The 15,197-nt window shown below is 43.3% G+C and overlaps 2 protein-coding genes across 2 annotated transcripts in view; both read right to left on the reverse strand.

The window, feature by feature from the left end:
* The window catches only part of daglb (diacylglycerol lipase, beta), a 17,139-nt gene extending 11,454 nt beyond the window's left edge, over positions 1–5,685 (reverse strand). Inside the window, exons 1-5 of the mRNA XM_063003346.1 lie at positions 5,394–5,685; positions 3,402–3,553; positions 3,127–3,301; positions 2,489–2,762; positions 1,346–1,471 (exon numbers count right to left, since the gene is read on the reverse strand). Coding sequence (XP_062859416.1) covers positions 1,346–1,471; positions 2,489–2,762; positions 3,127–3,301; positions 3,402–3,553; positions 5,394–5,488 — 822 coding nt within the window. The 5' untranslated portion in view covers positions 5,489–5,685. The remainder of the gene's footprint in view (positions 1–1,345; positions 1,472–2,488; positions 2,763–3,126; positions 3,302–3,401; positions 3,554–5,393) is intronic.
* Positions 5,686–7,303: 1,618 nt separating this feature from the next.
* Positions 7,304–14,020, reverse strand: kdelr2b (KDEL endoplasmic reticulum protein retention receptor 2b). The gene is made up of 5 exons (XM_063004037.1): positions 13,844–14,020; positions 11,580–11,680; positions 10,806–10,964; positions 10,200–10,452; positions 7,304–9,163 (listed from the first exon to the last, which is right to left on the reverse strand). The coding sequence occupies exons 1-5, from the start codon at positions 13,932–13,934 to the stop codon at positions 9,129–9,131; spliced, it is 639 nt and encodes a 212-aa protein (XP_062860107.1). The 5' UTR covers positions 13,935–14,020; the 3' UTR covers positions 7,304–9,128.
* Positions 14,021–15,197: the final 1,177 nt, after the last annotated feature.

The following is a 15,197-nucleotide window of genomic DNA, read 5'->3' on the forward strand; positions in this document are numbered from 1 at the left end:
GATCCCTAAACTAAAAGATCTCAAACTAAAGGATTCCAAACTCCAAGATCCCAAACTAAAGGATCCCAAACTAAAAGATCCCACACTAAAGGATCCCAAACTAAAAGATCCCACACTAAAATACCAACACTCTGAAATTCCACACTTTAAAATTCCAAACTCAAAGATCCCTAAACTAAAAGATCTCAAACTAAAGGATTCCAAACTCCAAAATAAAAAAGATACCAAAATGAAAATATCCCAAACTCCAGGATCCCAAACTAAAAGATCCCAAACTAAAAGATCTCAAACTAAAGGATCCCAAACTCCAAAATAAAAAAGATCTCAAAATGAAAATATCCCAAACTCCAGGATCCCAAACTAAAAGATCCCAAACTACAAGATTGCAAACTCCAAAATTAAAAGATCCCAAACTCCAAAATTAAAAGATGCCAAACTCCAGGATCCCAAACTAAAAAATCCCAAACTAAAAGATCTCAAACTAAAGGATCCCAAACTCCAAAATAAAAAAGATCCCAAAATGAAAAGATCCCAAACTAAAAGATCTCAAAGATCCCAAACTAAAAGATCCCACTCTAAAACACCAACACTCTGAAATTCCACACTTTAAAATTCCAAACTCAAAGATCCCTAAACTCAAAGATCTCAAAGATCTCAAACTAAAGGATCCCAAACTCCAAAATAAAAAAGATCTCAAAATGAAAAGATCCCAAACTCCAGGATCCCAAACTAAAAGATCTCTAAGATCCCAAAATGAAAAGATCCCAAACTCCAGGATCCCAAACTAAAAGATCCCAAACTAAAAGATCTCAAACTAAAGGATCCCAAACTCCAAAATAAAAAAAGATTCCAAAATAAAAAAAGATCCCAAAATGAAAAGATCCCAAACTCCAGGATCCCAAACTAAAAAATCTCAAAGATCTCAAACTAAAGGATCCCAAACTCCAAAATTAAAAAAACCCAAACTCTAAGATCCCAAAATGAAAAGATCCCAAACTCCAAGATCCCAAATTAAAAGATCCCCAACTAAAAGATCCCACACGCTGCTATTCTAAACTAAAAGATCCCACACTAAGATCCCTGAAATGTTTCCGTGCCCTGGAGGGGGCGGGTACGTCACAGCAGATTGTTTGGATTTCACGTTCATTCCTGTAACTGTTTAAGTTCTGTGACTGAATGACACTCGAGCACTTGGGTTCGGTGCTATCGACCGGCCGGGCGGGCGGCTACACTCGGAGATATAGCAGGTGGCCGAGCTCCGGGACGGACTGGCGTCCCTGGACTGACCGGGACATTCTTACCTCGTGTCCGGTGGTCTGTAGAAACGTGATGAAATCACACTCACTATAGGGGACGAGGGGCTGTGGGACAGAACCTCCTCCTCAGGGTCGTGGACCTGCTGCATTTTATCCTGTTCCTGATGCAGAAGAGCCAAACCTGCCGTGATGTCACTGGGTACCAGATCTGTGTCCTACACAAACACCAGCAGCATCCGTTACACAAACACAAGCACTAATCAATCAATTAAAGTAATTAAACAATTAACACAACCACTAATCAATCAATTAAAGTAATTAAACAATTAACACAACCACTAATCAATCAATTAAAGTAATTAAACAATTAACACAACCACTAATCAATCAATTAAAGTAATTAAACAATTAACACAACCACTAATCAATCAATTAAAGTAATTAAACAATTAACACAACCACTAATCAATCAATTAAATAATCAACACATGATCAGAAGGTGAAGCTTTTATTATTTATGACGTCTAGTGGACGTTTTTATCCACTGATAAGCAAGAAGGTTCTGGGTTCGATTCCCAGGCGGGGTGGTCCGGGTTCTTTCTGTGTGGAGTTTGCATGTTCTCCCCGTGTCTGTGTGGGTTTCCTCCGGGAGCTCCGGTTTCCTCCCACAGTCCAAGATTATGCAGACAGGTGAACTGGAGACACTGAATTGCCCTATGGGTGAGTGGGTGAGTGAGTGTGTGTGTGTGTGTGTGTGTGTGTGTGTGTGTGTGTGTGTGTGTGTGTGTGTGTGTGCTCTGTGATCGACGTGCGCCCCATCCAGGGTGTTACTGTGTACGTGAGCGCCCCCTTGTGGAGGCTTTATGTTACATCCTGTATAGAGAGAGTGAGATGAATTGCTATGTGGGTTTTAAAAAGCCTCTGCTGTACTGGACTTGTGGAGAGACTGAGAACAGGTGTCCTATAGCGCCCCCTGTGTGACCCTAGGCTCACTGCAGCTTGTAAGAAGCACCAGTATACCAAAGAGTAAAACGTAGAAGCGCCGGTGCTGCGTACCGCTGAGGCCCGGCTCACTCTGAGCGCTGATTCTGACTCAGTACAGGGTTAAGAGTCTTGCTCAAGGGTCCAACAGTGACGACCTGGCAGTAATGGGGCTCAAACCAGCGACCTTCTGATCACCAGCAGCAGGAATAATGAACTCTTAACGACAGGAGGTCTCGCTAGTTACCCACCGAGAAGAAGCCGCCGAAGAGCTGGGCGATGCTGGAGAACGCCGCCCGGTGGTTGTTGTCCTGCGGCAGGCAGCAGCAGAGCAGCCTCAGTCGGCTCTCCCAGACCCTGACGGCTAACGAGCGCGCCGTGTAAAAGAGCTGCGACGACTCGCTGCTCTCCAGATCCCTCAGCGCCGCCGGCTCGCTAACCGCCGCCGCCGCCGGCCTGCGCAGGCTGCCCAGCGGGTCGAACACGATCAGCACGCCCACCGCCATGAAGAGCAGGATGATCCAGCTGGAAAAGACCACAGGGCGTGGCACCTTTAGTCACAAGGGTTTAAAACATGTTTATTGAAAGCACTCGAGATGCGTGACTCTCCGTGCACGATACGGATCTCCGTATGAACCTGCACACGTGTCCGAGGGGGCGTGTGTTGGTCACGACCCTCCACGGTCAGGAGGAGAGGTGAAATACCATCGGGGAATCGGATATGATTAAATTGGGAGGGAATATTTGCAAAAAATTGCTTTGAGATCCACGTGTTCTTATTTCATCTAATAATAAACGCTGATTATTATTTTAGTTTATTAATATTTGTGCAGTTTTATTGAGGTATAATAATCAAAATTAAATATATAGAAATGTAATTTAAACGTACCTGGCAACCACAGCGCCGAGTATGATCCCCACGTCGGCCGGTTTGCACCCCCCGCTGCTGTTGGACACCCAGAGGGCCCCGAGACACGCCCACATGAACTCGGGAACGAAGAGCAGCGCCCGCAGGTACACCAGCGCCGGCATGGAGCGGCGAGGACCCGGGTTCATGATGGTACCTGCACACACCACAGAGGAGACCAGACATCACACCACGATACCGCCGCGGGCGACCCCGCCCCCACCCACCCCCGCGACTAACGTGACGTGCTAGCGTACCCTGAGCGCTGACGTAAACGATGGCGCACAGGGTGAAGATCACCACGCCGAGCAGCACCAGGAGCACGATGAGGTAGGTGTGCAGGATGACGCCGCCCGGACAGTCGAAGCGCCCCCTGTGGTTCAGGTACAGAACCAGAGTCACCACCCACCTAGCGGGAATAAAGATTATCAGCGGGCGGGGCAGGAAGAGTGCACTCAGTTCATGTTTTGATGCAATTTGGTGAACAGGAGTAAAAAAAACATCTTTTTTAACAGTAAAATGTTTATAATACACAATACAGACCAAAAGGCATTCAAGTTTGGCTAACACAACACAAACTACATATATTTATTTATTTATTTAGTCATATTCATTTCTTTATGCATTTTCTCCCCATTTTCCTCCTGATTTAGCGACTCAATTTTATCCTCCGCTGCTGAGAGATACCAGATCACATCTGAGGAGAGCACGTCGCTGTACACGCCTCTTCCTACACGTGTACACGCCCTCCTCTTCTCACCCCTGCATTCTGCACAGGCGTCTCTTCCACCAATCAGGGTCCTCACACAGCGTATGAAGATCCACCCACCCACACAAAGAAATGAACAACTCTATTATTATTTAATTGTTTATTTATCTATTTATTACCACTGTATGACTTTTAGATCATTCAATTCTGTGTTTGTATGATTTGTGTAAATCGTGTATTTATTTAAAGTATCCTCCAGACCACCCAAGAAGGATGGGCCCTGTTGAGTCTGGTTCCTCTCAAGGTTTCTTCCTGTAATTTTCAGGGAGTTTTTCCTTGCCACAGTCGCCCTCGGCTTGCTCAACAGGGGTTTTTGTATCTGTTGGTCCTGGATTTTGTAAAGTTGCTTTGAGACAATGTATATTGTAAAAAGCGCTATATAAATAAAGTTGACTTGACTTGACTTGACACACATAGTCCGACCGGAGGCAACGCCAAGTTTCGAACTGCTGGTGTGCTAGCGGAATATCCCACTGTGCCACCTTGGCGCCTCGTCATATTCATTTCTATTATTCTATCTAGTCTTGACAAATTCGGTCTAATCTTTTTAATTAATTTGTATTTTTTTCTGTTCAGTCCTGTTAGTTTAAATCCTACGTCTTGATAGGATTTCCATAAGGACCGGTTCTTCGTTCCCCATATCTATGTGCCCCCGGCGGGCAGAACTCGTCATACAGTTAGTGATAACAAAGCCCCGCCCGTATAGAAAGAAGATGTGATTGGATTGGTCAGTTGGTCTCTTATTGAACTGAACTGTTGCCTTACAGCAAGAATGTCCTGGGTGGGTTTGATTCCCAGACAGAGCAAACTGGGTCCTTTCTGTGTGGAGTTTGCATGTTCTCCTTGTGTCCATGTGTGCGTGTGTTTGCCCTATGATAGACTGGTGACCTGTCCGGGGTGTTTCCTGCCTTTTGCCCAGTGAATTGCACCCACCGCCACCCTGACCAGGAAAAAGCAGTAATAGACAACCAATGAAGAAATTGAATTGCTCCTCACTCTGGAGAGTCTAGAGCTGGACGGACGTTCCTTCTCCTGACAGCAGGGGGCGACAAAGAGGCGTCTTTAATTTAACCTTTATTTGATTTGATTAGATTTGTATTTGTTTAAATGTTGATTGTCAAATTATGAGTAAATAAAATACAATTAGAACTGATCACTTATTATATAGTATTATCATATACTTTTTAGAATATCTTAAACCCTCTCTGAGGTTGTAGAGGGCTCTGACGGTTCTGTTTACCTGTTTGTTTACCTGTTTGTTTACCTGTCTCCTATTCGCTGGACTGGCATGATGACCAAAACATTAAAAACAAGGACAGAAAGGACATGTGAAACAACTGGCACTAATATATATTAAAATATACTTCTAACAGCACTAATACCTGATGACAGCATGATATAATGTGCCATGAGGATAATATACTAGATGTGGATATGATAGTGCTATCGCCCAGCCCGGTGTCCCCACACATGAGCTCACCATATGAGTCTGACGAAGAGCTCGAAGGTTCCGGGCAGAACCAGATCATCACTCGCGATTCCCCACCGTCTCCCGAACACGATCATCCCCGGCATCCTGAATAATCACCATCAGAGCCCAGCCCTGCCCTGTCCGAACCCACGGGTGTGGAGTCGTGCCACACCCTCACAGATCCAGTTCAACCTTCAGCGCTTAATTCTGACTGAGAACCGAACCACAGCCCTCCATTATCACCAGATCTACTGTATAAACACCGCTGTATTACTGACCCAAACAGCGAGTTATTAAAGATAAGGAGATAAATTAATTTAATATAAATGTATAGGTTAATAACAGGCGCCCTGGAGCTCTATAAGGTTTTATTTAATCAAGAGAAATATAAACATATCCACCAGAATTATGAGGAAACGAAAGAGAATTCCTCTGCCTGTCACTTCAACTAAACAGCGTATAGCCTATGAACCAGTCTCAATCCGCACACTGCGCCCTAAACGGCATGTCAACATAAAACGAAGTAGTGCACTTATTTAGTACACTATGTAGTGCACTAATACGCTATTTGAGACGCAACCATTACCAAGCGTCAGATGAGTCGATGTTGTTTTCTTCTTTAAGTGTAACACTTAGAACTTCCGGCGGATTGTTGCTCTCTGTTAAATAGTTCCGAGGCTGAGATTTATTCGCTCGCTTTAGAAGCAGATTTGTGCTTTTATTTATTATCATTATTATTATTATTATTATTATTATTATTATTATTGCTATTGTTATTATTATTTTTATTATTGTTATTATTATTGCTATTGTTATTGTTATTATTATTGTTATTATTGTTATTATTATTAATATTATTATTATTATTATTATTATTGTTGTTATTGTTATTATTATTATCATTATTATTATTGTTATTATTATTATTATTGTTATTATTATTATCAATATTATTATTATTATTATTATTAATATTATTATTATTATTACTATTAATATTATTATTATTATTATTACTATTATTGTTTTTATTATTATTATTATTACTATTATTACTATTATTGTTGTTATTATTACGATAATATTATTGTTATTGTTATTGTTATTGTTATTGTTATTATTATTATTATTATTAATATTATTATTATTATTAATGTTATTGTTATTATTATTATTATTATTATCAATATTATTATTGTTATTATTATTATTACTATTAATATTATTGTTATTATTATTATTAATATTATTATTAATATCATTATTATTACTATTAATATTATGTTATTATTATTATTATTATCAATATTATTATTATTATTATAACTATTAATATTATTGTTATTATTATTATTATTATTACTATTGATATTATTGTTATTATAATTAGTCATTATTACTATTATTATTATTATTACTATTATTATTATTATTACTATTAATATTATTGATATTATTATTATTACTATTATTATTATTATTATCATTATTATTATTAATGTCATTGTTATTATTAATATTATTACTATTATTATTATTATTACTATTAATATTATTATTATTATCACTATTATTATAAATTTTATTGTTATTATTGATGCTGTTGAGTTGTTGTTTTATCCTGATCAGTGCTGCAGTGGGTCAGGGTGACTCCCTACAACTAGCTGCAATTTAGAAATGCCAGTTCTATGTTCTGCGTCCTTTGAAAGGCTAGAAAAAAATCTGAGTACCCAAACATAACACAGACACACAGAGAACATGCAAAAGTCCCCACAGACCCTGACTGAAGCCAAAGTGACATGATGCTGTGTGGTAACCAGTCTAACAGCCACCATAAGCCTCCCTGTTCTTGTTGTTGTGCACTTCTACATGTAGTGTAATAAATAATAAAAGAACAGATAAAAATCAACAGAGAAACATTCAGGTTTATAAAATATTTATTAGTGATTATGTATAAACTTCATTCCAGTAAAAGCCACATCAAACCACACAGGAAACACCGCGTCTCCTCCCCAAAAACCCCCCTTCATTTACAGTGAACTTCATGCAACAGTGAATTACAAACGCAAAAGAGTGTTCATCATCCTGACAGGACTCGGGAAACAAGAATAAATACTTAATAAAAACTTAATAACCGGTCTCATATTTATCTCTTCAATAATGCTCATTATTTTATTATTAATTCATTAAAACATCATGTTCTATAAGAAGGGCAACATTAAAAGATAAAAATAATAATCACTCTCTGTTTAATGCACAGAATTAATTCTTACCTGCGACTTTAATCATTATATTTCATAATAAAGGATTCAGGTGAATAAAACGCCTCAACAGCGAAATAAATCATTAATCACCGGAGAAATCGTCAGTGTGTAAATATTACACGTTATTACACAGATACCTGCTGACCACCACATCACATACACTGTAGAGCCAAAAGTATTCGGACGCCTGACGAACGCGAACGTCCTGTTCCAGAAACAAACAGCATTAAAACTGAGTGACCCGCACTTCTGAGAAGCTTCTCACCAGACTGTGGGGATTTGTGTCAGCATCTGTACAGCTTGTCCAATTCATCTCAGAGCTGTTGAGTGGGGCTGACATGAAAGCTCTGGGATAAAAAGGCAAGCCGTAGTCTAGCGGTTAAGGTACTGGACTAGTAATCAGAAGGTCGCTGGTTCAAGCCCCACCACATGCCGAAAGGGGCGTCCCAATACTTTTGACCCTACAGTGTGGAGAGCGTTCACCTGGTTAAAGACTCGATTACAGCTGCAGAGATTCGTTTAGTAAAGTAAAATGTGCCGTATTTTCCAGAGAATAATCCCTCATGATGATTTATATCACCGATACCGTGATGCTGCGCTTCAGTTTCATCTCAGGATCGATTCCTGAGCGAGAGCTTTAGGTACAGTCCTTATCGGGATCCGATCTGCAGGCTCATCAGGCAAAATAATTAGACATTCATTATTAAGATTAAGCTTCTTCTAGTGGTGAATGTTTGTGGGCGTGTTACACCTACATTAGGGTCATGCATTCCACTAGCACACCAGCGCCGAGATTCTGAACTCCTCGCTTTGAAACTCGGTGTTGCAACCGGTCGGCTGGGCGCCATCTAGCGGGCGTAATCGGCAGTGCCTGAAGCAGACACGTTTCTGCTTGGGTGGGATGACCGGACTATGTGGGCGGGGTCTTTAAACGCTGTGTAAGGACCCTGATTGGCAGATAGAGAGGTGGAAAAGGGTTCCGCTAAGGGCTGCGGGCGGGTCGGAGGAGGCGTGAGCAGCAATACACCCTCCTCACCTACAATCAGGGATCCACCAGCAGGGGGAGACAAACTGAGTACAATAAATTAAGGAGAAAATGCAGAAATAAAATAGAAAAAAATAGAAAGTTCACATCATTTAATAAAAAATAATTATTTTCCAGAAAATACAGCACACCTCCCCAGTTTTAAACCCGTCACCCGTCTCACAGAGCCGTATTTCAGGCGTCGTATCACCACAGACCAAACTTCAGTAGAATTTTTATCTTTAAGTCTAATAATAAAACATAAATAATAAAGGAGGTGCAGCGGCGCCACCGTCCGGATTCAGAACTCTCCCAGACCTGGAGACGTGGGCGTGGTCGGTCCGAAAACAGACGTGGATCTCTGCTGCGCTCCTCAAGCATCTTACTGGTCGTACATGACATCGGGGGCGTCCTGCGGCCCCAGCGCGGGGCCCCCGGGGCTCTCGGTCCTCCCGCTTACGCCGGTAGACTCAGCTTCTTTCCTTTCAGCACTGAGAACAGAGAGACGGAGGCATTTACACCGAGCGCTTTATTAGGAACACCTACATACGTGATACGTACATAAACTATGTGGATATACATGTACTGACTGTAGCCTGTCTGTTGCTCTGTACATTTTCTCACACCTTTTATTCATGGAATTGGACCCCTAACACAGAGTCGGTTGTTAGTTTTCCAAACTCAGTTACCCGAGTCGTGTGTTTAGCTGCTTTATGCTTCCACATCTTTTGTCTAAGCGATTACTAACTGAATTGCTGTAGGATTGCTAGGACGCCTCATAGTGCAGATTAACCAGCAAACGTGAGAAATAAAACATTAAAGTTTGAATTTCACAGCAAATTGGATATTACACATAAAAACGTCTCATTTCACGGCCGTGAATCAGGTAGGGACTTAGTGATGAGTATCTGAAATCGGTTCCTGATGTTCTCCTTGAAGACGGGCGGCTCTCCAGACCGTATTTTGAAAACTTGATGGTTTGATTGTATTGTTTGTAGATTGATTAAATTCTTTTGCACCCCCAGAATCCCGATCAAATCAGTTTGATTTAAAACTGACGTCTAGTTTCTTTCTCCGGTTTATTCAGGTTCCGTTTGTGGCTTAATTTTTTAGATGATGTCAAATGATGTGGGTAGCACTGGGGCGGTCCGGGTCCTTTCTGTGTGGAGTTTGCATGTTCTCCCCGTGTCCGTGTGGGTTTCCTCCGGGAGCTCCGGTTTCCTCCCACAGTCCAAAAATATGCAGTCAGGTTAATTGGAGACGCTGAATTGCCGTATGGGTGAATGTGTGTGTGTGTGTATGCCCTGCGATGGACTGGCACCCCGTCCAGGGTGTTACTGTGTGCCTTGCGCCCATTGAAAAGCTGGTATAGGCTCCAGCACCCCCCACGACCCTGATTGGATAAGCGGTTAAGAAAGTAAGTGAGTGGAAGAAATACCACCAATCACAGACGTACACAAACCAGACTACTGATCGTTCTTCAGGAGGAGTAATACCGCTGTAATAACGAGCACCACGGACTCTCACCCTTGGTTATATAGAGGTAGAAGAAGTCGCAGTAGAGGATGGTCTGAACCACGCCCGCCACGATGGCGATCATGTCGAAGAAGCCCTCGAAGTAGAAGCGCCAGAACCAGTTGATGAGGTAGAGCGCCCGATACAGACCCAGGAAGAACAGGTAGTGGGTGGTGATGGTCTCGGCTTCTCCCGTCTTACTGATCATGAAGAGCTGAGGGAGGATGGCCACCGACTCCAGGTAGATGGAGAACGTCCAGAGGATCTACAGCCAGAGAGAGAAGAACACGTGGAACAGTTGGTTCTGTCTAGGGATTAAGTCTTTATAATAACGACAAAACAGTGTCAGGAATTAGCAAGAGACGTTCTTTCTCCGAGTGAAAAAAATAAACCAAGGCGCCCCCTAGTGGGCACGATCGGCGGTGCAGAGCAGTGTCTGCTGGGTGGGAAAAGACGGGACTAAAAAGTGGGCGGGGTCTTCGAGGCTGTCAGAGGGAGGGCGTGTCCGGAGACTATACCCTCCTCGTACACCATCAGGGAATTGGCTATGACTTAACTGGTAGAAAAAAGGGAGGAAATGAAGAAATAAAATGATAAAATGCAGCGCCGGTGTTTTACCTCCAGAGGAGAGAAGTCATGGTTGATGAGAAAAGCCAGTCCACCTACTGGAATGACCAGGAACTCCACCCTGAATGTATCATGGTTGCCATCGTACGTGGCTTTGAACTTGGCGTAGATCAGGTACAACAAGGCGTAGGAACATCCGATGTAGACAACCTGGACCAAATCAGAGGAACACAAACAGAAGCTCTGATGTACTGGGAAGTCTTACTGGTGCACAGAAATGACCTAGCCAATCACGTCCGCTGGGGATGCGAACCCTGGATGTGCGGTGCCACCCGGGCGCCCCCGTGTGACGAGCGTTAAATATAAATATAACACAACCTTGATGGGTGGATTCAGTCAGGATGAAGAGATACTGAAGTGTGACACATGAGAACTGCAACATGAGTAAACAGATCCCGCAGGAGAACTACATCAAACGATAAGCCTACTTCTGTACTCCTGCACCAATCATTATAAAGACCTGAACTTGGACTGGAAATGAGTGGGCACAAATCCCCATATGTACAGTCCAAAGATCCTGAACAGTTTGGTGACCTGGACTCCACTCTGATCACCTTTGATCCAGTCCATCAGAATTCTGACCCATCAGTGCTTTACCTTGTGAATGGAAAAGAGAGGCACAAATCCCCACATGGACAGTCCAAAAACCTCATACAAGGCCAGGTTTAGCCACAAACGCCCCGGCGCACTAGCGTTTCGGGGGGGACCCGGTCCTACAAAGCTCGTGCTCATAGCCCCCCCCAATCGTGTTAGAGACCCCCTTACCTTCATGGTTGTGTTGTACAGAGAGATAAACGCGGTGAGGAGGTCCAGGTACCGAGTGGTGAACACCAGGGCGAACAGAACCTGGCTCTTCCCTGATATACCTGAAAGATACACAACCACTGACTGTTAAATCAGTGCTACTGCTGTTAAGAACAGTAATATTGCGCAATACTGTGAATCCCCAATATTTGGGCCAAGGTGGATGGGAGTCATGTCAAAGCTCAAAGGAACAGTGGTCTCTTCACCTAGGTTGAGGCAGGGTGTATGTTTGGGGGACAACAGGTAAGTCATTGCAGCCCAACAACACTGTACCTACTGCCAAAGCTGGTGATGGTAGTATTTTGCTCTATTACTTTTAGGCTCGCCCATCTCCGCCGAGGTCCGGGTTCAGATCTCATCAGCGCTACCGACCGGACGGGCATCCACACAGACATGATGGGCTATGTCTGAGGGGAGGTAGGCGCCCTGCTTAGTGCTACAGTGCACTACAATGTATGGCAATCAGAAGGTTTTGGGTTTAATTCTCTCTCAGCTCTGCTAAGCAGCTACTGTCGGGCCCCTGAGCAAGGCCCTTAATCCTCTCGGCTCCAAAGGTGGCGTACAAAAGCAAACAAGCTGGAATACACAGAGAAAGGATTTCATTGTTATATATGACAAATAAAGGCATTCTATTAGGGGCCCAACATTAGCAGCCTGGCACTGGTTGGGCTTGAACCAGCAACCTTTTGATTACTAGTCCAGCACCTTAACCAGTGAGCTACCCCTGCTAATTATTATATACCAGCTATTTGACGTCATTGTCATGTTTTAGAGTCGTAGTGGGTCTGGATTCACTGGAATTACTGGCCGCAAGTAAGTAAGACACCCCGGACAGAACGACCTGTCTGTATGTGGACACCAGAACGGTCGACAGCACCAGTGAAGTCTACTGCACCACCCGAGTGCTCTTAACCAACTACTATTATTATTATTGTGCTTCATTTTAGGACATAAAAATGCAGAATAACGTTTTAAATAAACTAATAAATATAAGTGCTGATGTAAACCCTTCCGGTATATATATATATATACACCCATCAGCCATAACATTAAAACCACCTCCTTGTTTCTACACTCACTGTCCATTTGATCAGCTCCACTTACCATATAGAAGCACTTTGTAGTTCTACAATTACTGACTGTAGTCCATCTGTTTCTCTACATGCTTTGTTACCCCCTTTCATGCTGTCAGGACCCCCACAGGACCACCACAGAGCAGGTATTATTTAGGTGGTGGATGATTCTCAGCACTGCAGTGACACTGACATGGTGGTGGTGTGTTAGTGTGTGTTGTGCTGGTATGAGTGGATCAGACACAGCAGCGCTGCTGGAGTTTTTAAACACCTCACCGTCACTGCTGGACCGAGAATCGTCCACCGACCAAAAACACCCAGCCGACAGCGCCCCGTGGGCAGCGTCCTGTGACCACTGATGAAGGTCTAGAAGATGAGCGACTCAAACAGCAGCAATAGATGAGCGATCGTCTCTGACTTTACATCTACAAGGTGGACCGACTAGGTAGGAGCGTCTAATAGAGTGGACAGTGAGTGGACACGGTGTTTAAAAACTCCAGCAGCGCTGCTGTGCACAACACACACTAACACACCACCACCATGTCAGTGTCACTGCAGTGCTGAGAATCATCCACCACCTAAATAATACCTGCTCTGTGGGGGTCCTGACCACTGAAGAACAGCATGAAAGGGGGTAACAAAGCATGTAGAGAAACAGATGGACTACAGTCAGTAATTGTAGAACTACAAAGTGCTTCTACAGTGAGTGTAGAAACAATATTATAATATAATGAGCTGTGCATCCTGCTCAACATCCAACCTGCCACGTCACAGGACACGTTAACCTGTCAGCCCTCACACAGAGAGAGAATGAATGAATGAATGTTTACTGATGTAAGTTACAAGATATAATATAAACTGATATAAGCTGCAAGCTGGAACGTGGGTAACTTGCCCCAAATCCCCACAGTACTCTTACAGAAGCAGGCTGGGATGTTCGGGTAGTGTCTGTGTGGGCTGTTGGACTGGATGCAGAAGCAAACTACTGAAAACACAGTCAGTACAGGATGGGGGCTCTGTCACAACAAACAACAACAAGCCAGTGAGACCTGAATCACCCGGTCTGTGCTCACGACTGACCTACCGACCTACCGACCTACCGACTGACCTACCGACTGACCTACCGACTGACCAACCGACCGACCTACCGACCTGCACATGATCTGCTCTTCCATATCTTCAGCAGCAGGATGATGATAGCCGCCAGATGCGAAAGATCCCCCGTGAGTCTGAATATATTCATCCTCAGCAGTTAGTTGATACGGAACAGAACCGAGTTATGTGTGGGTGATCCTCGGCGGTGGGTAGAATCGGAACGCCGCTCGTGTTTCCTTCCACTCCCAGCTCGAAAGATGGCGAGAGGAGCGCGACGTGGCCCGGGGCGTGACCAAACACGAGGCTGACCAATCACAGCGCGAGTTCTGTCAGCGGGGGCGGGGCGTGCGTAGTTCCGGCCGTGCATACTTACATACTAAGCAGTATGTGAACGGGACTCGTGCACTACAGGTACCATCCATACTACTGAGTACGCAAGTGCTGTTAAAATAGTACGATTGTGTTAATAAATTCTGTTCATTCGCTAATTTATTCATTCCCTCATCTTTACTGACTTTACTAACTTATCTTTAACCTGGTCAGGGTCGCACATATTCACGTCCATTGACTTATTCACAGCTACTTGCTATATAAACTCATTTACATTCGACACTAAGCTACTGACGATTCTGACCAAATACAAACAGAGCAACTGAGGAGAAATAGAATTTCACTGTACACGTATTTTGATAAATAAATGTGTTCTGTTAAGGGCCCAACAGTGCCAAATGGGCTTGAACCAGCAACCTTTCGATTACTCATTTAGTATCTCAACAACTGAGCTACCACTCCCGATCATATTCTCTATTCTATACTATTTCCTTTCATTTCATGTTTTAGACTTGCAGTGGGTCCAACATCCCTGGAACCGTTGGGATAGAGAGCTATGTTCATGGCCCTAATAGTGCCCAGCTTGATGTGGTGATGGGGCTTGAACCAACAACCTTCTGATCACTAGTCCACTTCTGCCACTGAACTTCAGTCATTAACATTTACTTTTTTAGCATTTAGGAGACGCTTTTATCCAAAGTGACACAGTACTGTGACAGTATACAGTCTAAGCGACTGAGGGTTAAGGGCCTTGCTCAAGGGCCCAACAGTGGCAACCTGGCAGTGGTGGGGCTTGAACCAGCGACCTTCTGCTTACTAGTCCAGTACCTTATCCGCTAGACTACAACTGCCCTTATACTTGCTGTATAAACTCCATTTAAATTCGACACTAAGCTACTGACGATTCTGACCAAATACAAATAGAGCAACTGAGGAGAAATTGAATTTCATTGTACTGTACACGTATATACGTTGAATAAAGGTGTTCTGGGCAGTGGTGGAGCTTGAACCAGCAACCTTTCGATTACTCATTCACTACCTCAACAACTGAGCTACCACTCCCGATCATATTCTCTATTCT

The sequence above is a fragment of the Trichomycterus rosablanca genome, chromosome 10, assembly GCF_030014385.1.
Source record: "Trichomycterus rosablanca isolate fTriRos1 chromosome 10, fTriRos1.hap1, whole genome shotgun sequence".
NCBI classification, from domain to species: domain Eukaryota; kingdom Metazoa; phylum Chordata; class Actinopteri; order Siluriformes; family Trichomycteridae; genus Trichomycterus; species Trichomycterus rosablanca.